Source organism: Pseudopipra pipra, chromosome 6 (assembly GCF_036250125.1).
Source record: "Pseudopipra pipra isolate bDixPip1 chromosome 6, bDixPip1.hap1, whole genome shotgun sequence".
Classification (NCBI taxonomy): Eukaryota; Metazoa; Chordata; class Aves; order Passeriformes; family Pipridae; genus Pseudopipra; species Pseudopipra pipra.
In genome coordinates this window covers 49,610,750-49,638,565 of record NC_087554.1, presented here as the reverse complement: position 1 = coordinate 49,638,565, position 27,816 = coordinate 49,610,750, and the positions used below count along the sequence as shown (strand labels likewise).

At 37.7% G+C, this 27,816-nt stretch overlaps 1 protein-coding gene across 10 annotated transcripts in view; it reads right to left on the bottom strand.

Moving 5' to 3' along the window:
* The window catches only part of UNC79 (unc-79 homolog, NALCN channel complex subunit), a 106,862-nt gene that overhangs the window by 23,539 nt on the left and 55,507 nt on the right, over positions 1-27,816 (bottom strand). For 5 of the 10 annotated variants that reach the window (XM_064658994.1, XM_064659001.1, XM_064659002.1 and 2 more), the window contains 13 exons: positions 26,146-26,298; positions 23,654-24,877; positions 21,963-22,070; positions 17,913-18,029; positions 15,857-15,940; positions 13,375-13,477; positions 11,494-11,634; positions 7,730-7,768; positions 6,653-6,765; positions 6,483-6,568; positions 5,779-5,952; positions 4,410-4,478; positions 3,680-3,790 (listed from right to left, as the gene is read on the bottom strand). In XM_064658994.1, coding sequence (XP_064515064.1) covers positions 3,680-3,790; positions 4,410-4,478; positions 5,779-5,952; positions 6,483-6,568; positions 6,653-6,765; positions 7,730-7,768; positions 11,494-11,634; positions 13,375-13,477; positions 15,857-15,940; positions 17,913-18,029; positions 21,963-22,070; positions 23,654-24,877; positions 26,146-26,298 — 2,522 coding nt within the window. The remainder of the gene's footprint in view (positions 1-3,679; positions 3,791-4,409; positions 4,479-5,778; positions 5,953-6,482; positions 6,569-6,652; positions 6,766-7,729; positions 7,769-11,493; positions 11,635-13,374; positions 13,478-15,856; positions 15,941-17,912; positions 18,030-21,962; positions 22,071-23,653; positions 24,878-26,145; positions 26,299-27,816) is intronic. The other 5 variants (XM_064658996.1, XM_064658997.1, XM_064658993.1 and 2 more) reach the window with 5 other exon arrangements.

Genomic DNA, 27,816 nt, shown 5'->3' with positions numbered 1-27,816 from the left:
ATTATGATGCCAGTCTGTGAATCAACAGACCTTACTTCAACCTTCCTAGTTTCATCTTCAATTACATGGAGTGTGCAAACAGATAACACATTTAGATGATGGAATGGGCCCCAAACTGCAGTCCTTGTCCTTGTCTGACTACATTGCTGCAGTCTAGGCTAAACTCGCAGGAAGCTAACACTCCAAAATCAGCTGTGTTATGAAACCATTACTTGAGGGGGCAAGCATTCAAAAGTCACACGTTCCACATGCATGAGTGGCGCTCTGATAAAAATAATACAATATAAGAATATCCAGGAGAGTTCAGACCAGAACAAATGTCTTCAGTAACTTATCTCCAACTAAGCCATTGCAGAAGCAAAAGGAAGAAAAAAAACAAGGCAAGCACGTATAATTCCACCAACTATTTTCAGCTCAGGGACCTTCTTGAGCTCAGTGTGGTTTCTGTATAATTCATAACTCTCAGTGAATTTCTCTTCCACGTAGGTGCCCATTGACCTCTTGGACTCATTTAGTACACACGGTACTTGGCAAGGAGTCACACACTGTTGAAGAATCACTTCCCATTACTTGCTTTGACACTAAGTCCTACAAACTTAGTATGTTCTTGTACTGGAAAGGAATGAAATTACCCATCCCTGTCTTATGACCTTGCAGACCTCTCACATTCCCATCAGTTGCTGCTCTTTCAGACTAAAGAGCCCTGACTTAATTCCTCTGTATGTGGAACTCATCCTACTTTTTGATCATTCTTCTTACCACTTACCTGAACTTTCTCTGATTCTACTCCACTCTGACTGGGAATAGAGAACCAGAACAGTGCACAATACTCATGGTGCAAATAGGCCCTGACTACTTCCTAAAATTCACCAGGAAGAGTGACCCTTCCTACCATCACATGCCTTCAGTCTTGAGACACATACATTACACAGTGCCATCCTCAAGTCAGTTGACAACTATATGCCTCAAAAAAGTGGACAGAAGTTCCTATCAGTAACCCAGTACAGTAGCCTGCACATACTGGAAAAGAACAGAAACAAAATTCTTTCAAAAGCTTTCAGCTACTTAACATACTAACATCCATGCAATACAGGACATAACTGGGCTTTGTCAGAACACTGGAAAGGAATCACTGGCTTCAAGAATCCCAGCTTTTCTTGGCTTTAAGGATAGTACAACAGTTAACTACCTCTTTCTCAAAGAAGTCTCCTATCTCACAGTCTAAACTCTTAATGTTTGTTAAGCACATGCAGTACAGAGAGATCAAGCAAAATCAGGCAAAATGTTTTTTGACATCTGACCTCCTGCTTCCTGCACTATAATCAGGAGTGACAACACGTAAGTCCATGGCCCAGAATACCCTTCCTATCCAAGTTTACTTATTCCTATCATTATGCTGGTGATAAATATGTATAAGCCTATTTTATACATACTTTAAGAACTTCATATTCTGCCACAGAGCCATTGTTGCACGAGAATAACACCCAGGGGAACCCCATGTGTAAACCTGGTATCAGAGTGTAAAGAATACAACACTTTAGCCACTGTTCAGCCAAATTAACCCTCTCAAATGTCTACGCATCCCTATAAAAAAATGCCTTGCAACCATCAAATTGTGACTTACCAGATGTCTACATGTAGAACATGAAACTACTGAAGTTCTAGCAGTACCACAGGTTCCAAACTTAGTAATAGAAGAGTAAATTTGGATATTTAATGGAGTGGTATGCTATCCTCCAAGTAAGCCAGTATAAAGCAAAATTCTTTATTTTACCTCTGTTGGTATTATGGTAATTACAAACAGTGAAGATCAGCCACTTAATATTCTTTCAAAAAGTCAATAGCAAAATCATGAGGCATTCTGCATTTACTTTGCAAGGGACAACAGAATACTAGCAAAAGGCTATGTTTAGGTTCAAGCTTCTGCAGCTGTAAGAGATAAGAAAGCCAGAAAGTGTCCATTTAGGACCTTAAGATACTTGAAAGGAAAACTTAAAGATAAGATTACAATCCACAGAAGAGATGCTACTCTCAACTGAGAGTTCCAAAGGCACCGAGAAAATCAAATTGCTGACCTGGAACAGAAACTCAGACAAGGAAATATCAGATTGACGTGAGTCTTCAGGCTCCAAGACAAGAGAAACTCAGATATTTCTGCCACAGGGTATTAGGAAAATGTTGGAGATAAAAAAAGATTTGGAGTGGTTGTACAGCACTGACCTCTACAAAGTGCATGTCGGAGTGGCTTGCTCTTTGAAAAGACAAGAACCCTCCACAGCTTAGCTGGAAGTTGCTGTTTTGTTCCAGTCAGCATACTCAAAGTTGCAAAACAAGTAATTAAATTTGAATAGTTTCAATGCTCACAAATTATTCTGGAATTCACTTCTATTTGGTACTCTATCACAAACAACACTCTTATTTACCTACAGTAATTTTCACTGTAGAGAAACACATCACAACTGATTTCTTTTTTTTTTTAACAGCGGTCATTAATTTTTTTCACTTTGTCTTTCCCAAAGCCTTTACTATAAATCTAACTCAAATTACTTCCAAAAGCTAGACGATCTCTTCTGCATTCAGGATTTTTCTGTCTCATAAACTCTACTGTTTCAAATGAGACAAAAAGGTAGTATTTGCTTGCTGTCATCAAACATACTGTTAGCTTCAAACCATTACATCTGGTAAAAGTGTTTCTTATTTTCTTGTGGTGCAGCTTTTCTGTGAGAGTGTCATTCCTTTTATCATTTCTTCACTATTTGTCCAGAGATATTTTATGTCTTATCAAGACTCAAACAACGCACGTTCCAGCTATACATTACCAATATAGAAAATCACGTAGCTACTTAAGATAAAATGTTTCCTGAGGATTAATTACTGTTCTGACAAACATATCGAGGATGGAAAATTGTGCACTTAGTGGCTGAAGCAGCATTTTTGCTCAGGACCTTGACCATCTACATAATGGAGCATATATGACCTTAGTAAAAGGTTTGATTGCTTTTTGTGGATTTTGTTGTTCAATTTCTTACTGGTAGCTACAAAAATGAAACTTAGTAATAACTGATTGTATTTGTAGACCATAGCTTTCATCCAGGAACCTTAAAACCTTTTTAAGGTGCACACATACTGTTCTCTTTTCTACACAGCTTACAGCCGTGCATGCCAAAGGGAAATACTAATACAGAATGAAACATTACCTAAGCTGGAAAACTTCTATCTTGGAGTCTTCCATTTTACTTAATTATCTGCTGCCTCCCCCCACAGCTGTGCTCTCAAAAGGCACTACCAGGAATATTTACATTTCTACTCACAAAGTGTGTGGCTAAACCTGTGCACTAGGAAAGATATGACTGTACAGACATTTTAAGCGATGCATGAATACCAGGTATCTTCTCAACAAGAGAAAAAAAGTCCAAGTCATGAAATCACACCAAAATACTTTTCTGAAAAATGTTATCAGCAGGTTCCCTTCATCTGCATCTTCACTATGAATGTAAAACCCAGTATTATTAAAAGGCACTGAATCATGATGACTGCTTGATTAGCCAAACTACATTAAAACTGTTGACATGTCTGAAACTTGACAATGATTTCATCTTTACTTCCAAACTACTTGTGGGAAGTAGGACTTGGTCCTATTTTCCCTCGTCCCCAAAGGAAGATACAGCATCATTGTTACCTTAGTGAAGGCTCGGTAGCACAAACCACACAGTTCCACCAGGTAGGCCAGAGTGAAGACAGCATTCTGAATTACAAAACTTAGCAATTTTGAAAAAGGGTCCAGAAGACTCTGCAATGACATGATTTAGAGAAATCAATAACTGGTTGCCCAACACAGCAAAAAGCATTCCAACTCAGAAATGCCTGAATGGAACAGTACTATTTTTAGCTCAGAGTCTATCTGCCTGGGATTTACATTGCTTTTGTCCAACAGCTGTGTCATCTGCCTTCCTGCTTCTGTGAGAAATTAGAAGTGAAAAACTAGAGAACAGTTTCACCTCTGACACAGTGCTTATGAGATATACGAGATTCTGTAGCGTTTATGCAGGAAAACCTCACTGACCTCAGTGGAATTGTACTGAAAAATGCCTAAGGAAGTTCATTACTCATGTGGGGTTTTTTCAAGAAAAAAAAGAGGAGGTGAAAAAAAAAGAGAACATCAAATCTTTAAGAAGATATACATTCACACCCACGCAAGAAGGTAATTCTATCCACGCTTTACTGTAACCTAGATTCCAAACATCTTATTATTCTCCAAAGAGTATTGGACTGCACCATTTTATGTTTATATATTACTTTCCTATCCAGGGGATAAGAACACAATACAGTAGCACAACACCATACAATAGATACAGTAGCACAGGCTGGCTAAATCTGAGGCAATAGAATTTTGTCTTCTTGGAACTTACCCTGGTGGCACTAGTGGTGGGTATCTTCAACAAGCAAATCATGATTCTTAAACTAGAGTCTAAAGAACACTGAACATATTTGAAGACAAAAGAAAAAAACAGAGTTAGTACCTTTCTGTGCACATCTTGCTTACAGTGGTAGCAGCTATGAGTAAGTTATAGGCAGAGTCTGAAAAATGATTTCTTAATTACTTTCTCTAAAGTGGCTTATTCCTGAATACAATCATATCCCTTCAGTGGTAACATACCACAGCATAGGCCTTGAGATGAGATCGCTCCACTAAAGGGCTAGTTTAGGAAAGTTAGCTTCACTCCATGAAAATCAGAGTAAACACTCCACCTTAAAGGTTCTGTGAATGGCACATATGCAGTTGGAACCACTAAGATCCAATTAATTTCTTTCTATTTATTTCAGTTACATAAGATGTAGCAGATTGGGGTGGTTAGTATACAGAGGGAACGGTTATTGCCTGTTTGGCTTAATAAGTGCTGCAGGATAATGTCTCAATCTTCCAAAACCTAAAGAGGTTTCAAGATCTGACTATTGCATAATACTGCCATGGAATTTAATATCATTCATGTACCTGGGCAATGACCCCAAATTCGAAAGACAATGTTATCAATCACAAAATCAGATCTTGAATCCCTCAGCTCATACTGAGTAACACTACTTTGCACAGAAGAAATTACCACTGGCCTCATTTATACCATAGGAAATAAAGTCAGAGTAAGGGCATCAGAATTCCATGTTTACTGGAAAGACTCAGAAGTTTCTACTGTCTTTACTGAAAAGACATCTGGAAGTATACTCCTAGGAGTTAAGATCCTGATGTATGTCCTCTGAGCTCTCAGAAAGCAGAGTCTAAAGCTTCTAGATTCAGTTTCTGCAACTATATTCTGATTACAGCCAGAACTACAACCTGATCAGCCAAACAGGCTAGGCCCAATTCCCAGTAGTCTCAGTTCTCTCTGCCTGTCTGACTACTGTGTACTTTCAGCAAATTAATTAAGTGGTGCTTCTCTTCTTGAGAGTTTTATTTAGTTTTAACAGTTAAAACCACATGGATTTTTATTGCCTAAATGTTGACTCTCTCAAATACAATCTGACAAAGATAGGGCATGAAAAACACATAGGCAAAAAGCCAAGAAAGAAGCAAAGAGTACTCTGGTCAGTCGCTATTGTTACCCACGGAAAACATAATTAAAGGATGGATCAGAGGTGCAATAAATCCAGTCCTCTGGAAACATTAGTAGAATCATTAGAAAATATTCACAACACACTCTGATTTGTCATCCACAGTTCTTCCACTGTTTCAGTACATCCTGAACAATGGCAGTATATCTTGTTTCAGATGTCCATATATCATACCTTAAGTGGCAAAACACATGGGAGTTTAGTAAGAAAGGTCTGAAACTGATTACTAATCGTGGTCCAGAGGTTGCTGGGTGAATCCATCGGCAAGGCTTCCATAAAGGTAGCAATGTTATCCAAACAGCGTAGCATTGCCCCCCCTGCTGGCAAATTCTTTTTGTTGTTTAAACCCTGGGAAAGAAAATGAGAACTGTGAACAAACGTACACATGCAGAAATGGTCCCTTAAACAGTATTTGGAAGTCCTGAGGCTAATTTGTTCAGATCAAATACCACTTAGCTTTTCTGTGATGTTAATGATAATGTTGTGGAGAGAATTTGAACTGTATATGTGACATTTATGTGTTAGTCCAGTTCAGTTCCTAAACTACTGACCAAAAGATTTTGAGCCAAAATGTTATAAGCAGGATCCTAACTCTTAAGAAGGAATGGGCCACACTACCAATGAATAGAATAGCTCCAGGAGCTGGTGTGAGGTTAAAAAAACAAAACAAAGCAAAACAGAAACAAAAAACCAAACTACTAGTGAGAGCAAAACCCAGAAAGAAAATGGTGAGGACAGCTTGCTTCCAGGGAGGACAATACAAAAATTTACTCTGTTTTTGATGATGGAAGTTTGAACTCGAATGAGGAGAAATAATCCACTGTGCTTGATAACGCTAATAAAACTAGCACCATTAATACAGCCAGTTGTCAACATACCTCTAAGAGCTGGCTCAGAGCAGCAATGGAACTCAGTTCACTGAAGTCCATAAGAGACGTGGCCAAGGTCCTTAAAAAGCTTCCATCTGAAATTCGAAGGACATTTTTGCACTGGCTGCTCATACAGAGAAAAGCAAAGGTCAGAACTGCACTCAGGTATCGCACATTACCTTTAATAATGCTCTGGAAGAGCTGAGGGAAGATGCCATTGGGAGCCAGCTGATGGAACACACAACGGAGGAACTGCTTGGCCACACCTGCAGCATTTCCAGGGATCATCATGCTGAAATGAAGGCAAGAAAAAAGAAGAAAAAATTGCATTGCAGATAAAACACTTCTCAAAGCTAACTACAGGGAGAAAATAATGATGCTACTCTTTCTAATTGTGGAACTGTTCAGTTTTGAGTGAGATAGTCAATAGCAAAACTGTCCTGATCCCCACAGAAATTTAGCATATTGATTTTATAACTTCAGATCAACTACGAAGAGCTGAATAAGTTATGTACACATACCTAAAGTATTTGTCTCAATAAATATTTGTATTAGTATTTTTCCTGATTTTCCAGTTTTATTTGTGAGTTATCTGAGTCCAAAATACAATACTGCTCTCACCTTGTGTATTTCAGTGACAGGGGGTAAGGCTCTCTGCTTTACCAACATACATAAGAACAATAAGGAAATAAGCACAATAATATTTATTTGCCTCTTGCAGTTTTCTTCAAGAGTTTATATACTTCCTAATCACTCATAAATGAATGATTTAATTTAAAAAGCTAAGTATTACCTATTTACTCATAAACTGCATTATCTTAACGTGCTTTACAGCTTCTCAAAATGAATTTACCCTATTCAGCATCTGCTTTACATCATAAAACAACACTACCAGGGATTATCCACGGCCAAGGACAATTCATTTGACTGAATGTATAGAGATAGTTCATCGAGACAAATACTGAACACTGGACAAGTTAGAAAAAGCTGCATTGAAATTGCAAAACCCAGGTAGCCTCTTTAAATTACATTTGAATCTGAGTTTTTTCAAGTTTAATACATATGAATAAGGGTTCCTGTTCATCTTCAGAACACGCATGGTATTTGAAACAAGCGGGAACGAGCAGTTTTTTCCTCTTACTCACAAACCTTACATAACATTTTTAAAAGTTAAATTTAGTTGATTTCAGGGTCAGGGAATATGATGCTTTAGATTCATTGTTTCATTTTTATCAAGGTATCATTTGCTACCATACCTTTCTGCTTGATTAGAAAAACTGGTGCTTGATGCCAACCTGGAATAAAAATAAAAAAGTAACTGAAGCTCATATGCACTTTTTTGTGTTTCGCTTTTAAGTAAGCCAATAAAGTATTATTTTAAATAAATAATGAACAACAACTTTAGAGAACATTTAAATTGTCACCAGAAAGACCTTCTGCAGAGCATTTAAATTCAGAAAAATAATGTTTGCATGACATATAAACTCTGTTCAGTCTTGCAGTTTCACTAATACTTAACAGCTCTAAAGACAAATCTACTTGACTCCCTCTACTAACACAAAGATAGTGAAGTTATTGCCTTACAGCACATCATGGATAATAACTGATTTTTTTTAGAGGAAAGAAAGTTTGCCAGAAGGTGCCTACTGACTGAATTGTTTCTGATTAACTCAGCAACACAGACTAAGCAAAAAATTCTCTGCTTGGCAGTCTGAAGTAAGGCTCCTAGTTCCAGATTTTGGCACCTAAATAACTGTCCTATTTTCAGAAATACTAAATTACCTACGAGCTCTGACAAAGTCAGATGAGAAAGACTGCGTTCCCAAAATCAGGTCATTTATTTTAGTACCTAAATATAGACTTTAAAGTTACATATGGGCATTCAGTGATGAAAACACTGAACACAATCTTAAAGTAAAATCATGCACTTCAATATGCAGGACATGTAAATGAACAGAATCAGGGCTTACAATGTCAAAGCAACACACCTTTAATAATAAAAGCCACTAAAAAGCAATTATAAACATGTACACAGGAAACATCTCTTACATACAAAATACTATGCAATTTTTACTTTAATCTGCTGTACACTAGTATTTCAGATGGTATAAGACAATATATCTAAGTGGAAAGTTCAGAGAACTACATTATTTTATATCTGCTGATGACCTGGCCTTCAATGTTTATTTTTGATTTATGATCCTTTTAGGCTGTTGCTCAGCCTCTGTTCTGAAGATAGTTTCCTCTCTAAACACCACAGAAAATCCAAAAAGGACCCTAAGGCAGCTCATCTGAATGCAACAGCATAAACCAAAATGGATGGTGATTTTCATTAATTATGCCTGGCAAGCTGGGGACACAGTATACTGTCAACAGTGCAATAATCTCAAACTGGATGGTGCAGGGGATTGAAGATTAAATTCTCTTCAGTTGTGGTAGCATAAATCAGAAAAACTCATTAGAGTTCCTGACTCCACTATTGCTAAGAGGAATCCACACTAAAATACAACATATTAATTCTGCTGTGCAAAGTTTTTTCTGGGTGAAAAGGTCTGAAGTCACCTTTGAGCACTACAGACCTTTATTCTGGAATAACTGTAGCAGGGGCTTACATTAAAGCACAGGAGGATTTCTGCAGAATGCAATGAGACTAATCACATGTCCAATGGACATGATACTTGTTTTCAAAAATCTGCTGAAGCATAGAAAAACAAGAACTTAAAATCTTTCTTCTAAAAGTAGTTGAAGTCCAATGTTTTCTTCTCCTTTTGAATTTGATAATGCAAGCATGGGTTTTATGATAAACAAAGTATTTGGTTTCTAACTTTGGAAAAACTTCATGAGACATAAACTACACTGAACACTTGGGAACATCTGAAACTTTGTGAAATGTACAGTTTATATGTATTTATCATTACTCTAAATATCTTAGTTACACAAAGGCCATGAACTCCCGTCATTACCTCCACTTTGCAGACCACAGAGCAGAACAGTAAATGGACAGCAGGTAGTAAATGGATGTGTTTAAATTTGTACATGTTAGGAACAGAAGTTAAGCTTTTCAAAGCTCTTCACTATGTCAGGAGTCTAAATGTAACTTTCAAATCCAGCTTTACTGTTTGGAAACCAATAAAATAAGAATCACCAAATCAAAAATCTTAATTCAGGAACCAGAGCATAAACTAAAATGCATGTCAGAATCTTAGGAACATGTCAATCTCTAATCCTCAGTCATTTGAACCCAAAAATTTCTTGTCTTCTGAAAATCACAACAGATGCCCCTTTGTATTTGTGTGTACCCAAATAACTTTTGAAAATCTCTCTGTGTGTTGTTTAGGTATTCTGAAAGACCTTGGATTACCTAACTCCTTGTTTCCTCTTCTGTGCATGAAAGCAGCAGTTCTTTTTGTAAGAATAAAAATGCAAAAAGTCTAATTCATTCTCACTTCTGCTGCTAGATGGGTATTTGGAGGTAATGATATGGCACTGCTAGATGAAAGACAGACTTAGGTTATATACATGAGGCACCTGAATGCCTCTCTGCCTGTATATGTTACTTATTTAGCATATATTCAAAATAATTCTTTCGTGGGGAGCCTCTTATTGGACTTAGAATTTGTCCAAAACTACAGCCAGTAGCAACAAGACTAATTCATCTTCCAAATTATCTACTCTCTGTGGCTGTAGCACTGCTGTATTTACAAGAGTCATACAGAATGAGCAGCATCTATCTAGATTAGAAACTTTGCCTCCACTGGAGTTAATTAGCAGTGATGGGAGGGAAGTGCAGCCTTGCAATTAATGGAAATAGAGGACTTGAATAGTTTCTGTGTTTAAATGGAATTGGGAGGTAATAGAGAAGCAGGGCTGTGAAGAGCTGTCTCCCTGCAGAAGCCACAGTCAAGCAAATTGAACTTCAGTCACTAAAAAGAACATGGAGGAGGAGAGCATCATTTCTACATGTCTAGTGCTGCCCAGAAATTTATTCTATAACACCCCCAACACACCCATCCCACCTCTGAGGCAAAAAGCCCTGGAAGTGGCCAAGGTAGCAACCACAGGTAATGTGTTTAAGACCTTATCAGATACAACCTTGGGCAGCAGCTGGTTTGGAAGCCCTCATAAGGAGATGCAACTTGTTACCTAGTCCTAATTAGCATAAAAAATACAGGTGAAAAGCCTGAAGAGTTTCAGGTATGCTAATGAATGATCCTACCTAGGAGTCCTCCAGGAGCAAAGTTCAGAAAACCTGATCACACTTTTGCATAACTTCTAAAGCAGGAATCACATAAAAGTGAAAAATTCTGTCAAAGCAGGAAAAAGGGGGAGCCAAGAGAATTCATTTTTTGTAAGAAGCACAGAAGCTGCTTAAGAATATTACAGCAGAAGCACAGGGCAAAGGTACTGTACTTGTTAAGGAAGTCTTCAGAAGAGCAGAAGAAAGTAAGGTGAGGGAGATTATTACAAAAAGAAGGCTTCTTTCAAAAAGATGAAGTCTCAAATGAAAGCAAATAGGATATAAAAACCACAGGAAGGCAGTTCAAGGAGCAACTAGCAAAGCACAAAAAAACAGTTCAAGGAGCAACTAGCAGGAGGAATAAAAACTAACAGTAAATTTTTCTTCACATAAAACAATCAAGAAGCATGCCAACTGCTGCATCAAATACTGTTCAGGTAATAAACAGGGTAGTAAATAAATAAGTGTACTGCAAAAAATCTGAATTTGTTCTTTACATCACTGCTTACAGCAGGACAAATTGGAGAGATTCCTAGGCTGGAATCTCCCTTTGCATAGTAAAAAGGGAAAACATCAAAGGAGCTGCCCAAAATTGAACTAATAGTGGAAGAAGTTACATAAGAAATTTATAAAATTTTGAGTAATGAAGACACAGACAGAAACAGATGTTATTTACTTAAGAGTTCTAAAAGATATACTTTTTTACAGTGAAGGTTATGTAAACCCAATTCCAGGCACAAAATTCTTTCAATCTTATTGGAGAGAGGAAAGTCCTGAATTTACCTTCCTACAGACTGCATGATGTCCAATAGCAGAGGAGCAGCCAAATCTGGACTAAGGTGAATGAAGGTTGAGAGCACAACTATGGCTAGGCCTAGTGTTTCTTCATCATATTCTTCAAGAATAGCTCCACAGTCATGGCACCTGCAAAGAACAGTTTTTAAAACTGATGTTAACAAATTTAAAACAAAGTATTACTATACATACATCTGTGTATAATTATGTCTTTTAAAATACTATTACTTGGTACATTCTACTCCAAATTTATTTAGAAAGATAATGAAATTGTGATCATTCTATAATTAATAACAATCTATAGCTTTTAAACATTAATGAAGCTTCTCACTAGCTGCACTGGCTGTTTCTTCCGTGACGAATGAAAGAGGGCCACGGGGCTGGCCTTGTTTTGAGTCCTTCATTGGTAATTGTATTCCAACTCCCTCACTGTATTGGTCTGCTACAGTTTGCACTATCCAAGAGAAACCTGCAGCAGTGAAGACTAGCCCTCAGCAATGTGAGCACAAGTCAATTCGTGTGACTTGGACTCAGGCGAGGGCTCAAGTCCCTGGCACTCTTCTGTTCAGCAGCATAGACACAAACAATGACACTCATAGATGATCTTAAAGAGATGGAACAATTTCACACTGCCCTTCCTGTTAGTCATGAATTATGAATAACAAATTACACAATTAGGAAACAATATGATTGGTTCCCACAGCAGTTACAGCTATTAAGAAATAAATGAAAGGACCTTTCAGGGGCACAGAACCTTAGATTTCAGACAAGTCTACTTTCCCAGGGCAGATTTGCTTCTGAGTCACTTATCCTACCTGAAATGCTCAAAGACAAGTGATGAAGTTCTGAAAGGGCTCCGTAATGTCTAATTATAAAGGGGATGTCAGATTTAGGAGAGATGAGACAGGCTTTCACAACCTAGGAAAAAGGCAAACCAATGTGGGAAACTGGCTCATCTCAGCCCAGTAGGAAGGTTTGCTTAATTTGATCAATCAGTTGCTAATGACTCCAGCAGATTGTGAGATTTTAACTTAATGGAACTGAACAGGCAATTTTCTTGCCTTTGTTACTGAACAGAAAGAAAATATGCCAACAAAGCCATGAAAGTCAAGCTGAGCTGGTCTGTATGTTAATAGGTGGTGCTTAAGCTTTGCTGAAATGGCCAAGGGAAGTGCCACAGACCAGACTAACTTTTGGGGTGCTTCACTTAGTCACACAATAAGGTCCATTTCCAGTCACAGCCTGCACAATGGTCCTGTCTTTCTCCAGTGATTATCCTTGCATGTTTGGACTGAGCAGGAAAGAACTTGTAGTTTCTCTTCCCAAGTATTGCATGGCTCCCTGATGACTGCTTTACCTCTCCATTAAATGAATACACTTCTGTTTAACATTTCCTTTAGAGGCATTTGAATCAACCAATTAGGGTTTGAAAAAGCTTTGAGGATCAGTGAGTATCAGCTTTAAAAATGCTACATTGATTACACATGATAACGCAATACTGATTTCAACAGAAACCCAAAGGAATTTTTATATAGAACTTCTTTTTTTTCCCTAAGACAAAAGTGGTTTCTGATGGATCACAAAGAACCCTTGATTTAAAATAGGATGGAAAGTGCTTCCCTTGCCATCTGTGCACACGCAATAGCCTGAGTCATCATTTCACCTGGGCAAAATCATCCAGGTCCTACCGAATTAAAACCACATCTTGCTGGCAGTGTTTAGGAAGTGTTTACCTTGGGGTAAAAAAAATTAAGTAAAAAACTTGGCATAGAGATAAATAACAGAATGTTTCCATAAAGTATATCTATACTTTACTTGACATATTTAAAGTTCAACTAGTTCTTTGAAAGGAACAGAAAAAAAACTTACTTGTCAGTCATCATAATGGGCTGGTCATCAGCAAATTCTTCTGGTGCAGGTACAAACATACTGACTATACTGGGTGCTGACAGCAAGCTAGATTTTGTAGCACCTTATGGCAATTAGGGGAAAAAAAAAAAGAAAGAAAATCACTAAACAGAAATCCAAAGAGCAAACTTTTAAAGAATAATCATAATGGTTTTACTATGCCTAGAAATAAGAAATAAAGTGTGTCCACAAAAGGACATACAGCACATTCCTTGCTTCTGCCAGATTATTCCAATTACCTGGAACTATCAATTAAAAATAAATAAATAAATCCTTGGTGAAAAAAAGATGACAAATAACAAGAAGTCCAGGAAAGTGGGTACAATTGTATCTAGTAGGGAGAGAGGATGGTTCTACAGTTGCTATGAGAGTGGATATCAGAAGATTGTATTCTTCCCCCATACTTGTGGACAATTAACTTTCCACAGTTCTCAGTGACATGAAGAAGAAAATAAGTTCTTATGTCTCAAAATCAGGTCATCAATCTATTCATACCATCCCTAACAGAGCCACAGGAGAGAAACCAGGAAAGAACAGACAGAAGAAATAATTCATGAGGAGTTGGAAAATATTGAAAACATTGGAGGGCTGATCATTAGAAATGCTTTCTATTGAAAGTCTTCACAAATATCTTTATTCTTCAAAGCTGAGTTGTTCGCTGGGGGCACAGCCATTGTGATCATGCCAACATACGGGGTTACCTTTGCCTTTGGCACGTTATATGCACCTAATGTCTGACAGATGCTTGTTTTAATAGGAAAAGTTATGTATAACGAAAGATCCAAAGTCCTGGCTTCTGAGAGTACTGCTTTCCAGAATTACAGCAATATGGGTAGTCTGACTGTCTAACTTCTCTCCAGTAAGGAGAGTTTTCCTCCCTTGGTCCCTTTGTTTTCATTAAGGAGACAACAGCAATTGAAAAAAAAAATCCAAACCCAAACAAAACTAAATAACATACAGAAAAGACAACTCTCCAGCTAGTCTGATTGCTCAGAAACACTCAAGAATAATCACACTCATTTATGAGCCATCAGAAACTTGGATCAAAGTTACTGTCATGTATGAGCTACATCATTCATCTGCAATGCCTCATGATGAACATTTAAATATTGTTAGCAGTTTCATTCTCCAAGTCACTAAGACAAAACAAGATATTCTGTTCATAAAGAAAAACATCTCTTTGTTGTCACATGTAGCTGCCATAAAAGAAACAGCATTAACTCCTGTTCCTATACAGCTCAGCTGCAATAACAAAGCCAGGGAGCTCAGCTGATAAACCTCATCATTATTTATATAAGCTGTCCCTCAAGAGTGTCTCACTCTAAAGACCAATTTATGAAAAGCTCATTTTGTGAACCAATTTTTAAAAGAGTATCAAAGTCCTTTTGATGCCAATTCAACCACAGATTAAATAATTCATTATTGACTTTCTGGTTGCTTCAATCTGTAGATTCAGATTTAATGTTAACATTAGCCTGTTCTGATAATATTTAAGTATGGAAACAGAAGGAAGCTTCTCTGTGTAAGGTTCAGATGGAATTTATTATGAGATAATCCTGTTATGGCAGGAAAAGCATATTTAACATCAGCTCTCAGGCAAAATAATCTAAGAAGCTCACGCCATTTCTGAAGTCCATATGTGTGGAGTGATGAGGGCTTGTTTCACAAGAATAGGACAGGTTTTCAACAAACATTTCACTAAGCATGGAAGGAAACATTTCGTCTACATAGAGAGTTTAGGACTTCATAACTGTCCCCTAAGATTTTATTGGATATGAGCAGACACTTCAGGAAGTCCAGAATACTCCAGTAATGTAGGACAACATCCAGAATGCAAGGAACAGGAATAGATCTTCAGGTTTTTCTAGACAAGTTTTTCCTTTCCCTCACAAATGCATAAAGATCCCTCTGCTGTGACTTTGGAAGTTTCATTGTTATGTTCTCTAGATTTAAGTCACCACTGCAGCACACAAATGCTAAAAGCAGTCGTAACGCATGTTACGATGCTCGAATAAGACTTAACCACTCAAAATGAAAATGTCCTCTCTTGTTTACTGAAGAGTAGGAAAAAAACCACATGATTTAGGCAAAGAAGGTAGGTCACTGCCTCACTTGCAGGGCTGTAAGAAAGTCTGGATGTACTTCAGCTGAGAGGGAGGAAAGTTCATAAAGAAATGACATTCAACTCTGCACACAGAGTCTTTTATTTCCGGGTTAACAGCCAAAACAAATAACAGAGGAAAGCCAGTACTTCCTTATCAGTTGTTCCTGTCTTAAATTAAATGTTTTGTGTAATAATTTCCCAATAACCTACAATCTACAGGACAGTTGAGGGCTTTAAAACAGCTAATTGGAACATAAAATTCAGTACCATTTTGTACTAGCTATAAAACCTTCCTGGCAGTCTTAGCAGAGAGACAGGTCAAATGGACACTGAACTAACCTCTGATTCTTAATGGTGGTCCCTCCAAGTCAGGGTTTAGGCAAACAGGAACATTGCACAGCCTCTTTCCATGCTGTATCTGCTCTGTGAATAAAGAAAGAATTTCAGTCTCTGGAACTATGATTCTGGCATCAGTCACCAGCACCACAAGTCTTGAACGGTTAAAACAAGAAAAAGACAAATACAACTGCTACTGAAAAAAAAACCAAACAAAAGAGTTAATTTTTTAAGCATAGAGAGGAAGGGGAGAGAAAGACAAAAGAAGTCCATAAGGGAAAAAGGACACAGGTAACCAAATAACAAAGAAAGCATTTTAGAAAAATGTCATTTAAAAAGGGAAGGAAGTTCTAGCCATAAAGGTTCAACAAGATGCAAAATATATGAACCACAAAAAGAGAAAGAGACAGTGTTTAGAAACACCAAGAGACTAGAAGTCAGATATAGTTTGTACTGAAAGAAGCCAGGCACAGAATGATTTTATTCTACAGACAGCAAGCCTGAGAAAAGAGTGGTTTGAAATAAGCAAGGAAAGAGACACACATTACATATCCACGTAATAAATAAATAAATTACTAAAGCGTGCATGGACCAAACACAAGTCATATACTTATGTAGGATGAGACCACCTCCTAGTTGGTACATAAATATACCAACTCATATTTTCATTTCTTAAAACTGTGGTGTGACATTGAAATTACAAATAGTCACACTGAGCATTTAACCCTGAAAAAAAACCCACTGTTCAAATAATAATTTTACTTTTAAGCTAGTGGTTGAACAAGAGACTGAGAGATGAAAAGCTTTCCAGAAAAGAACATTTTCTTTTGCCTCTCCATGCTTGAAGGCCTTTAGCTGAAATTAATGTTGGAGGGAAAAGTCATAGATGAAGAAAGCTACTAAACTTGCAACAAGATTAACAAGACAGAGTTCCTAAGCGGTGTTGAGTATTGACTCATTTCTCTTGAATACAGGCTAACTACTTCTTGCAGAAAAAAAAGCAGTAACTTTTCAATCTTTAAAACCCTGTCTGAGAGATTAGCTGATACAGTTAAGTCTCCTCAATAAATAAACTTACCTGCTGATAGGACAAAACCACCATTGTTATCTTTGACAAATTCTGACCTTTATGATTTAAGGATCTCATGCTGAGCATGCTGTTCAGCAGACTGGAATAGAAAGGATAATCCTGAACTACGTACCACATCTTTAGCCACTCTTCAGCTACAAAATTTAGTTTGATGGAACTTCATGCTGAAATCTAAATTGGTGACAAATTTCAACTCAGTTATCCAGAGCTGCTGGTGAGACAATTCAGTCAGCAGAAGTACCACATAACATCTTAAGCATTCCTGTCTCTGGATGCATCTGGATCTGCTGATAAATTCCTAAGTAGCACGATTGTGTAATGCCACTAACGTCAAGATGGGCATTGAAGTATCTAGCATTTATGATAAACCAGAATGAATCCATTATTTAGTGACATCTGCTATGAATTTGGTCATAACTGAAAATGTTTTACAGACGATAAAAACAAACAAAACAAGTAATGAGTAAATGTTGTGTTTAATTCAGTTTTCATTGCTTTCATTCATCTTAAGGGCAGAAAAAACAGCGAGTGAACAGAAACTTCATGTGTTCAGCATGAGCTGGCAGAAACTTCTCTAAAGAGAAACAAAACTGGCTGGTATAAGGCACAACTGTGATGTACCAACACCATTGTAAAAACACATGCAAATAAATAATTCCATGCACCAGGGATGAAATCCTATACCTGATGAAATCAACAGTGATACTTCCATTTCTTTCAATGAGGCCAGGGAACAATCCAGGTAATATGCAAAACTGTAGGCACACCACTGTACCAGAGGATCTACCTCCCAAATACGTAACTATTCCAACTCATACCATCTTGTACTCACTACAAAGATTCACTTTAGACTTGATCTTGATTACTTATCTGCGATGGTAGAACAGAAATATTCCTCTTTTTTTAAGTGGATTGTTACACAGTAATTGATTTAGAAAATAAAAATAAAGAACAATAAATGCAGCTCACCAGTATCCCAAGTGCTGATATTGTGAGGAGCACTAGACTGGTGTTCCAGCTGCCTCTTCATTAGCTGGTTCATTGTCAGAGCTCCCAAAGAGCCTCTTTTCATTTGTCTGAACTGAGCTGCAAGTCAGAAATGCAAAAGGATTTCAGGAGCTCAGACAACACTTAAAACTACTCTTATTTCCTGATCTTACAAGCCAGCATTATATAAATACTGAAAGGATGATGACTGCTTGCTCTAAGGATCTTTCTCAAGTCAATACACACCTTTCACACAACTACACAGGCTACAATTCTGGCTTCAATGCCATCAGTCAGAAGTGGTTTGGATTCACTGTGTCAACTGTCAGTGCCTTTTTATCTCCAAATATCATAGAAGTTCATCAAAACACTGGGTGTCTGTGAAGTGTCAGATACTACCCCAAAATTCCCATTCTGAGTCAATAAATGTGTTCTTGAATCTCACTCATACACAATGTACCAAGGAAGGAAACTCAGTCTCCTCCTGGCAAAGTAAGGATTGCTGCTCTACGTCTGTGCTCACTGCAAGAAAACAAATTCACTGACACTGGCACCCTCCACCAGCACCCTCCGAGGGTACCACCAGCACCCTTTGTGGGTGGCACAACCTGAACATGACTCCTACATACCCACCACTCAGGCTTAACACCTGCACATTCTGCTGGAGTGTGAAGCCAGCACACCTTTGAAGATGAGACCCTTTTGTAACTTAACTGCCATATTTCCTACACAAAGCTATCTAGCAACAAGCATTCAATTTTTCCTCGTCCAACTATTTACTTCTTTAAAAGGATTGCTTTATGAGATATTTCTCACTGGATAATGCTCAAAATCAAAACATAAAGTGGATTTAAAATTTTACACTTTTTGTTTATGTTGATTTGGTGCTTAGGAACATGACTGAAGGGTGGACTTGGCTAAATTACCATGCTAAAGGTAAGTTCCAACCTAAATGATTCTATGTATTTTCTATGCTCAAACTGAAGAAGAAATAGATTATACACAATTCCTGAGTTTCTTACTTTTTCCTTCATTCATAAAAAATTAAAATTGAATGAGTATAATAAATTCACTTGGACAGTTGAGTCCGAACAATATATTTCCACCACTGAAAATAAAATCATTGTTCAGAGTACGAAGACAAGAGTTTTAAGACCGTGCTTGAACAAGGACTGTGAAACTGCTGACACAAATATCCAGGAAAGCTTTTAAAATGTTGCCTTAAGTATATGTTTAACTTCTTTCCTCAGTAGGGCCTTAAAACAAGGGCAACAAAGTAAAAGCTCTTCTGAATGATTATTTTCATCTGCAACTACATTCAACATCATTAAAAAGGACATTAACATAATATCAGTTAGCTCCATTCTAAAATTCCAAACAGTATCCAGCTAAGCTGTGAAATTAAACTCAGCATTTCACATTATTAACTGTGATGAAGAACTAGAGATAAGGGATAAATTACAACTTTCAGAAAGCTCTGAAGGGTTGAGTGCCTTCTAAAATTGCTCTACTCAGTTTCTATCAGAGACTTTAAAATGCAGAGTAAGCAGAGTACTCCCTCACAAAACATACACAGGCCTTGCATAATAGTAAACACAATAAATACTTCAGAGGAAATCTGCACGCTGAAATTATTTTATTGGATAAAGTATTTCAAGTTTTCCTCATTATATCCTTTTCAGTGATACCCTTTCAAAGTCCACTTAAATTCTATTTTTGGTCCAAGTACAAACCTCTACAGCATTTTTGCAAAGCAGTCCTGGTGTAACTGAGCTGGCGGAACTGAAGCAGACCAAGAGACCATTCCATATTTCACTTTTAAAAGTTATATTGCAGTTGCCTTTCAGAGCAAATTAGGAAAAAAACAGAATTTCCATCGTTTCCAGGGCAATGATTTTAAATAGATGCTTTATCACTTTATCAAGCACAGAATTTCCTGATAAAAGAACAGCAATTAATGTTAGAACTGACAAGACTGCTTGGAGAGCAGATGACTGTCAAAATAGAGAAAATTATCTCTTTGAATTTTCTTAACAGCTTTTTGTGATTGTAATTAAAAAAATTTCATGCATATTTCACATGATCAGGCTATTGTTGAGCAGGTTTGTATTTCCAGGACTATTTAGCTCATTTCTCAAGGACAGCCATGATTTCAAATACTGATAAGTTCATTAAAAAAATAAAATAAAAAATAAAATAAGAAAACTAAACACAAAAATATAAAAACAAAACAAAAACAAAAACAAACCAAACCAACAAAACAAAACAAACAAACAAAACAAAAACAAACAAACAACAACAACAAAAAAACAAAGAGCTGCCAGCCTTTGAACAGTGTTGGAGCCAGGCTGATTGCTGTGGATCAGCACGTAACTTTTCATGCCTGTGACTGACAAGTGGCATAGGGAGGGAAGTTTTCCCTTATCAGGTTTTCTCCAACAAACCTAAGATTCATGAGAAAATCAGTAACCTTCATATAGTAGCTCGCAACTCTTTCATTTGTTAGTTAGTGATCTACACAATCATCCCTCCGTTCCTGTGGAATTCTCTACTCAAAAAGAGAAGTTCAAAGGCAAAATCTTCCTGTCACAATCAGTGATGTATGCTTCCTGTGGCCAGGCCCTGGCTGTAAAAGTAATGTTATCTCTTTGTGTTACTGAAGTGTCTTGTGCTCACAGTCCTGATCAGGGCTTTTTATGCCAAGCACTGTAAAGACACACAGTAGGTCACAACCATTTCAGTCTAAATGGACAAGAGACACAATGGAAGCATTCATGTTCTTTTTTGCAGCTGGAAACTGAGGCACACAGAAAGAGGAAAGAAATATTTACACAGGAACTTAGGCTTAACATCATACCAGTAATATTTCCAATTTCACAGAACCACAGAATATTCTGAGTTGGAAGGGACCCACAAGGAACATCGAGTCCAACTCATAAGTGAATGGCTCATATGGGGATCAAAGCCACGACCTTGGTGTTACTAACACCACGCTCTAAACAACTGAGCTAATCTCAGTGTCATATGTTGGTATTTACAGGAACCCTCAGCACTCAGCTAAACCCACAAGAGATAGGTCTTAACTGGTACCTCTTCAGCTGCTTTAGGAAGTGACATCTGTATCATTAGGTGGCCAACAAATGTACTCGGACTATGAGATACACGTGACATGAGACGCGTGTGGGAAAACTGGAGAGGTAAGATCTAATTCAGAGTATTCAACTTGCATGTCTAAATTAACGCTTTCCTTTAATAGGTCAGAAACCCCTTCTGATCAAATCGGCAGACAATGAATTTCAGAAACTGAAATTTAACATTTCTATAGCAATCTGAAATTGAAGCACAGCAAGACAGTTGAGTTGATCTAGCAGTTCACTAGTATCAAAGTTCATTTCCCCTCCCTTTTCTAGTAGTCAGAGTTCTGTCCCATCAGCCTTCAGATGTGTTATTTAGCACTACCTAGATGGACACACCATTCTGAATTTTGTTAGTGTTCTAACCGTGTTATCTTCATGTGGTCTGTTAAGCCATGTGTCATGTCTACTCGAGTCAATATAGTTCATTTTCAATTGAAATGGATATGGGAGTCTCAGATAAATAGTTACCACATTACAGCAAGCAGCTGAGGAAGTGGCATTCAAGGCATTTTACAAAAATTGCATGAGATTCTTTCCCTAAGGTACAGCAAGAAATGTATCAAAGGCCACAGTAACAGCCGTGTGGAGTTCTCATCCTCTGCTTCTGTGCACTGACAGTTGACAATGCTTTAGTGAAATACTGCTTTTAGCTGCTACCTACTTTAATTCAAGAAAACCACAGTTATCAAACCTGCCATGTCACAACAGAAAATCTTGTACCCATTAACTGCTAAAATCCTGCTGACCATCGGAGGTTTAACAGATCTATTTATATCCAACACATTATTTCCACAAATCCATGAAACTCAGAGGAAGGAATTTACCATACATGATATGCATTTGCTGCACAAATACAGTAACTTTGATTTAATCATCAAACCAGAGGTAAACTTACTTGATATGGAAGAGTGACTACTTGTCTCTGGGACACCTGCTTCAAGGGTCGGTGCAGATGATGATTCTCTTGGCATTTCCAGTGTTGAAAGTCCTTTGGCAGCAGGATCTGCATGTGAAAATTGTGCTTTTTCAAATCATTTCAGTCATCCATACACCATCTGGCATTCCCAGCAGTTTTAAAAGGATTCAGTGTGTGTGTCACAAGAATTTTTATAGGGGAACAGCGATCTAGTGCTCAAAATCACTTATTAAAGGAGATTTCTGCCTGTGGTCTTTAGAGCTCAGAACTAATAAATGCACATCATTTGATCTTGATCCCACTCACAGAGTGATTATTCGAACCACCAACATGGAAATAATAGAGGTACCACTGATGTAAACCTAGTTTAATGATGGCTTAACATCTTTTAAAAGCCTTATCCCCAACATGTTGTCTGGTTTACCCTTCAAAAGGCTGTTGATCCAGCAGTTGATCCCAAAGATTCATAAAGTTTAAGATTCTTTCACTAAAAAGATTCCACTTGGTGTTACAGAACTGGCACAGCAGTTTCAGGGATGATAGTGCTAGTTATTGCATGAAAACTGGCCCTTATGAATGGTCAAAGAAGCACTGAGTCTAATTGCACAATTCTTTCAGGACTCTGCTTCCCTAAGAACCCAGTTCAAAAAGGTTCAAAGGCACTCAGCTCTCTTTAGTTTCTATAAAGCTCCAGTAGTTCTTCAGCTTACTACAACCATAAATGGGACAATAGGCCTGAAACATAAAGGGAACAATGTAACTATGATTACACTGAACGACTGCTCCTTGTGAAAGTGGAATATCATAATAAGAAAGTACACTGTGATTGTCTCTGAAGCAATTAAGAAAAAAGTGAGGTCGGGAATGCATAAATATTCCCCCTCACTGCACCACACAATTAAAAGCGCAGCAGCATACAGTTTTTCAAACTGTTTCACAGATTCAATTGGAAACTGAGGAAACAGAAAAAACTTACTTTCTCTCCACCTGAAAAAACTTAGTAACAAAACTTTGCATTGAAATCACCTGAAAAAACTTACAGTACACAGAGGATTCCCCATGCTTGAATTTTAAATTTTTAACAAAGATTTAAACAGGCCATGTAAACTTTGTGGATACCCAATACAAAAGCTTTTAGTGTATAAAACCAAAATATGTGTGTATGTCTGTTCCTAAATGCAAACTGTGGTTAATTCTAAGTGCTCTTAGTTCTTAAGTTCACAGCCTGCTCAGCTTTGCACTTTGTGATTCACTCTGCTTTCCACTGCCTTATGCTGGCAAAAGAAATAAAGGCCAAAAATCACTACACCAGAAGAGAATCAGTGTAGCACAGACTAGTTCAGCAGGATAAAAGGCACAGAGGTATGACCATTTTTCTGACTCCCTCCATAAAGAGGCCATGGAGTTTCACTCCTTAACTTTGAATCAGAATGAATATTTTTGTCACTGAGCTCCACTTTCTTTTCAAATGGGCCCTCGCACAGGCACAATGCCTGTATCAGTACATTCCTTGTGAGAAACAAACACCTGGAAGTATCAGCTGCCTGGGACCACATCAGATGCTACATATACACATCTCTCCCTATAAATATACACATCTCTCCTTACACCAGTCTGTTACTAAAACCTTCATGCAGTAATAAGCCTTTCAATTGGGTCAGTGAGCTCACCTGCCTCCTTCTGCTCTCCCAGCTTGTCAAGGATGTTAAAGGAAATGTCCAGGTATTCTCTCTGAATAGCACTCACAGCAATCTTCCTCTGCTTTCTCTGGCGAGGAACAATTTGAATCTTAAATTCTGACTCCTCAGTCTCCTCTTCTTGTTTCTGCTCTGCATTTTGTTCGGTGTCAGACTCTGTGTTGGTATCAAGTTTATCACTTTCTGTTTGCTTTTCAGAATCTTCGGGGACTTTAATAAGGACTGTCTTTACATTAGGGCTTGGAATTGTTCCACTAGGTCTAATTTCCTCCACATTGAGTTCCGAGTTGTCATCAAGGGACATTTCTGGAAGGGCAAATGACTTCTGCAGCAGGTCCCTTTTCTGTTTCAGTGTTAGTGGGTTCCCAGAGGACACGTCCTGAGGTTCTTCCAGCTTAACTAACTCTGAAGAGTCCTTTTGAGCTTTGGGAGAAGTGGAAATTATCTCCTCTATTCCTGATGAAGTATTGTTGCTTGTATCCTTAGAACTAAAGTCTTTGGAGCAATCTTCAATGCTGAACTGTACCAGAGGAGTTGTGCTGAGGCTGAGTGCAGAGACGTTGATAGGAGTTGAAGGAGATGACACAGCAGTTTTTCCAGAGACCTCATCGTTCAGCGGGTTTGTTGCTTCTTCTTCTTCATCACTCTCCACTATTCGAAGGGGAGGAAGTGGTTCAAAGACTAAAGAGTCACTGTCTGAAGTGGAGAGCACTGAATGCTTTTCAGGACCCGATGTTGAATCAGAGGACAAATCTATCAGATCTAAATCTTCCTTGGGACCAGCAGGTTTAACTGGGGAGTCCACTTTTACTTCATAGGTTTCCATGCAGTTTAGCCTAACTTCTGGTATGACAGGCCTTCTTGTTTCCTGGAAACTCTCTGTACGAGGAAGACTTTCTTGTGTTTCTATATTTTCAGCTTTAGTAGAAGAATTCTGCCGAGATCGTCCATAATCGCTCTGCCTGTGCATGGCATAAGCAGCAGGGACAGGTGGTTTTTCTAAGTCACACCGGTCTATGCAGGACTTCCTGCGATGTTCATCTAATGAAAACAACAGGGAGTCTGCATTCCCTATATCAAGAGATTTTTGTTTTAGAGAGCGCAGTTTTTTTTTCTGAATGCTTTCTTCTCTCACACAGCGTAGAATACTGTCTTGTAAGGCCCCCGTCTCTCTATATTCAGCCAGCTCTATTTCACCTGATCAAAACAGAAAGAGCTAATACTACCTCAGTTGGAGACTTTTGGCAGATATCTTCATCTTTATCTCACAATTCAACATGACTTGCATTTCAAATACAAACCCAGTATTAGTCAAAATTGTCCACATTCGTTTTAACCTCAGAATCACATTACACAGATTTTTACAAAGAATAATAACAAAAACCTGCCATTTGGATAATAGGATTTATCTAAAAACTGTCCAAACTCTATACATCCTGGACAGATGTACCCTGAAGATAGACTGTTTAGCCTTGTGCACTGAAAGAAGATATTTCTACAGATACTTGGGCTGGCTGCATGTAGTACACCTACATTAATTTACTGCAGCAAAGTGGGCTTAAAGTGGATGCTTCTAATTCAAGAAGCAAGGGTAGTATCAGCAGTAAGTCTAGCAACTATCACATCACTTAGTCATAGCTCCTTGTCCTAGGGAGGAGGGAAGCAAGCACAGTTACACTTGCTGGTACTACCACTGCACTGGTATTTTGCTGTGCAAACATACTCACTGAGAACATTTAAGGGGTTAACACTGTCGTATTATTATTATGAATTACATATTTTCACATAAGATTTCACATAATCATCAATATCCCCATATTTCAAAATACTTCACACATGAATCACCACGCAAAAAAAGAAGTGAGAAAAGTTAAAGTAGATGTTTGCTCTAGTCAGAATCATCCCCCCCACCCCATGCAAACACCTGAAAGAAAAAAAAGGCAGGAGGGTGGTGATGGAAATCTCTTCAACTTTTTTTAGGCTATTCATTTCAGAACCCTAAATTTGAAATCAAAATAGTTCCGACTTTTCAAAACCCCCAAATGACCATTTTTGCCAATGGGAAAGCGTAACATTTGCAGCAGCAACAACAAATTTGCTTACCATAGAGTCCCACCTCACCAACAAAATCAATTTCTAGTAAAAAATTAATTTGAGTAAAAATCTTCAGCCCAATGGTCAAAGAAAATTCCAGCAAATCCTCATAATTTTTTTTTAATTCAAAAGAGCTTAACGTTTCAGAGAACAACTGCTGATTTCAGATATTTTTATTCTGGAATGCCTACTCCGAGATTCTTGAAAGATAATTCATTCAGGAAAATGAGGAGTATCTGCTCTTTTAAGTCAGATAGAGTAGTTGTATTCAAATCAGGCAGTGCAACAAACTCTACAAAGAAAGTTAGCTTGAAACTAAGAGTAGGAAATTGTATTTCTACATGAATTTATACCAACAAAACAATTCATACTTCTTTGAGCATTCATCTCAACTGGCTGATATTTCACCATTTTGCTGCCACCAATTCTTTTCAGTCTTGCAAAGAAAGTTTGAGACTCTTTATTGCAAGGTCCAGTTGGTGTATCATGAATATCAGATTCATCAAAAACACTGTCTTCCTCTGCTGGAGAAAGAAAAAGCTTTATTACTCTTAAGAGAGCACAATTTCTCGAATGAATAGCTGTCTATGTAACAAAACCCCAGCTAGTTTCAACTAAATTTGATTGAAAAATGAAGAATCATCTGAAGTTTGCAAGACAATTTATATCCCAGGCATAACTTTGTCATTCTTGTTACCTCTTCGGTTAAAGTCAGAGATAAATGAAAAATGGGTTACAACACAACAAAAGTATACCAATGCTTTTACCATTCTAAGCTGATCTTTTCTACTGATAATAATACAGATTGTTTAGATGGAAGAAATACACTTGATCGGGAACTGACTCGAGTAAACAACTTCTGTAATGCTCAGTGAGAAATGGTAACCTGAAGAAGACGGAAATTACTCAAAGAACTGCAGGGTCAGTTATAAACCAGCAAAATACGAAAGTGAAAAAGGAAGAAATAGATAATCTGGAGAAGCTGGTAATAGAATAAGACCTAAGAGTATGAACTATGAAATTATTGATATAAGTAGTAATAGTAAAATGTTATGCTCTGAGACCTGCCAGTTGAAAACGGCAAAGAGAAAGAAAGATCCAAATCTATTTATCCATCTCAAAAATGCCACATCATCTGTATGAAATGGCTATTAAAAGAAACAGAAATAAAAAAAAGGAAAAATCCATACTTATCACGAGGAATCATTCTGTGATTCTACATCCAGTGATTCATCTCTAAGGAAATAAAACACTACTGGGACCATAAAGAAAACAGAGCACTCAAAAGAAAAACAAAGTTTGCCTTGTTTATTCTAGCAAGCAAATATGGAGAGGAAATGCATTTGGTGTCTAGGACTGGAGAGGCAAGTAAGTCAAAGAGTTAGAATGGACAAAAACTGAAGACTTAAACTCGACATAAATATCTTTAGCTTTGAAATTTCTAGAAAGTGCTAGTACATGTGAAGCTATGGAACTGCCACCTAAAAGCACCAGGGCATAAGATACATAATTGAAATGACAAATCCAGAAAAATCAAACAAGGTTGATAGTAAGAATTTCTACATGAACTGGGTTTAATAAGTTAGGAGATCACTTTTAATGTCACGTCCTATGTGTGACTTCTTCTTCCCCTTGGCAACAAATGGTTCTTCTCACAATATTTATCACCAGTTCTACAGCAGTCTGTATACTTGATTCCCACAACACTCACAAACCCCACAACAAAGTTTGGCAGAAAAAGTAGGAAAAAGGTTCAATAGTTGGAAAATCCATCTTTAGTATAGGGATTCTTGCTGCCTGACAAGAAATTCTCATCTGTTCATTTCTCTAAACACCACTTTTGATGATGACAGCAACACACACACTACCTGACCAGAGATTAAACAAGTCTCCTAAGAAAAAGTGGGAAAGGCTTCAACTTTCCAAGTCCCTATGGAATTATATTGGCTGCTTCTTGCCGATGGAAGAAAACTTTCCTACATCCTCCTTTTTCTGCAGTCTTTCCACAAAGGAGGAGAATATGCCCTATGGTTAAGTCAGTA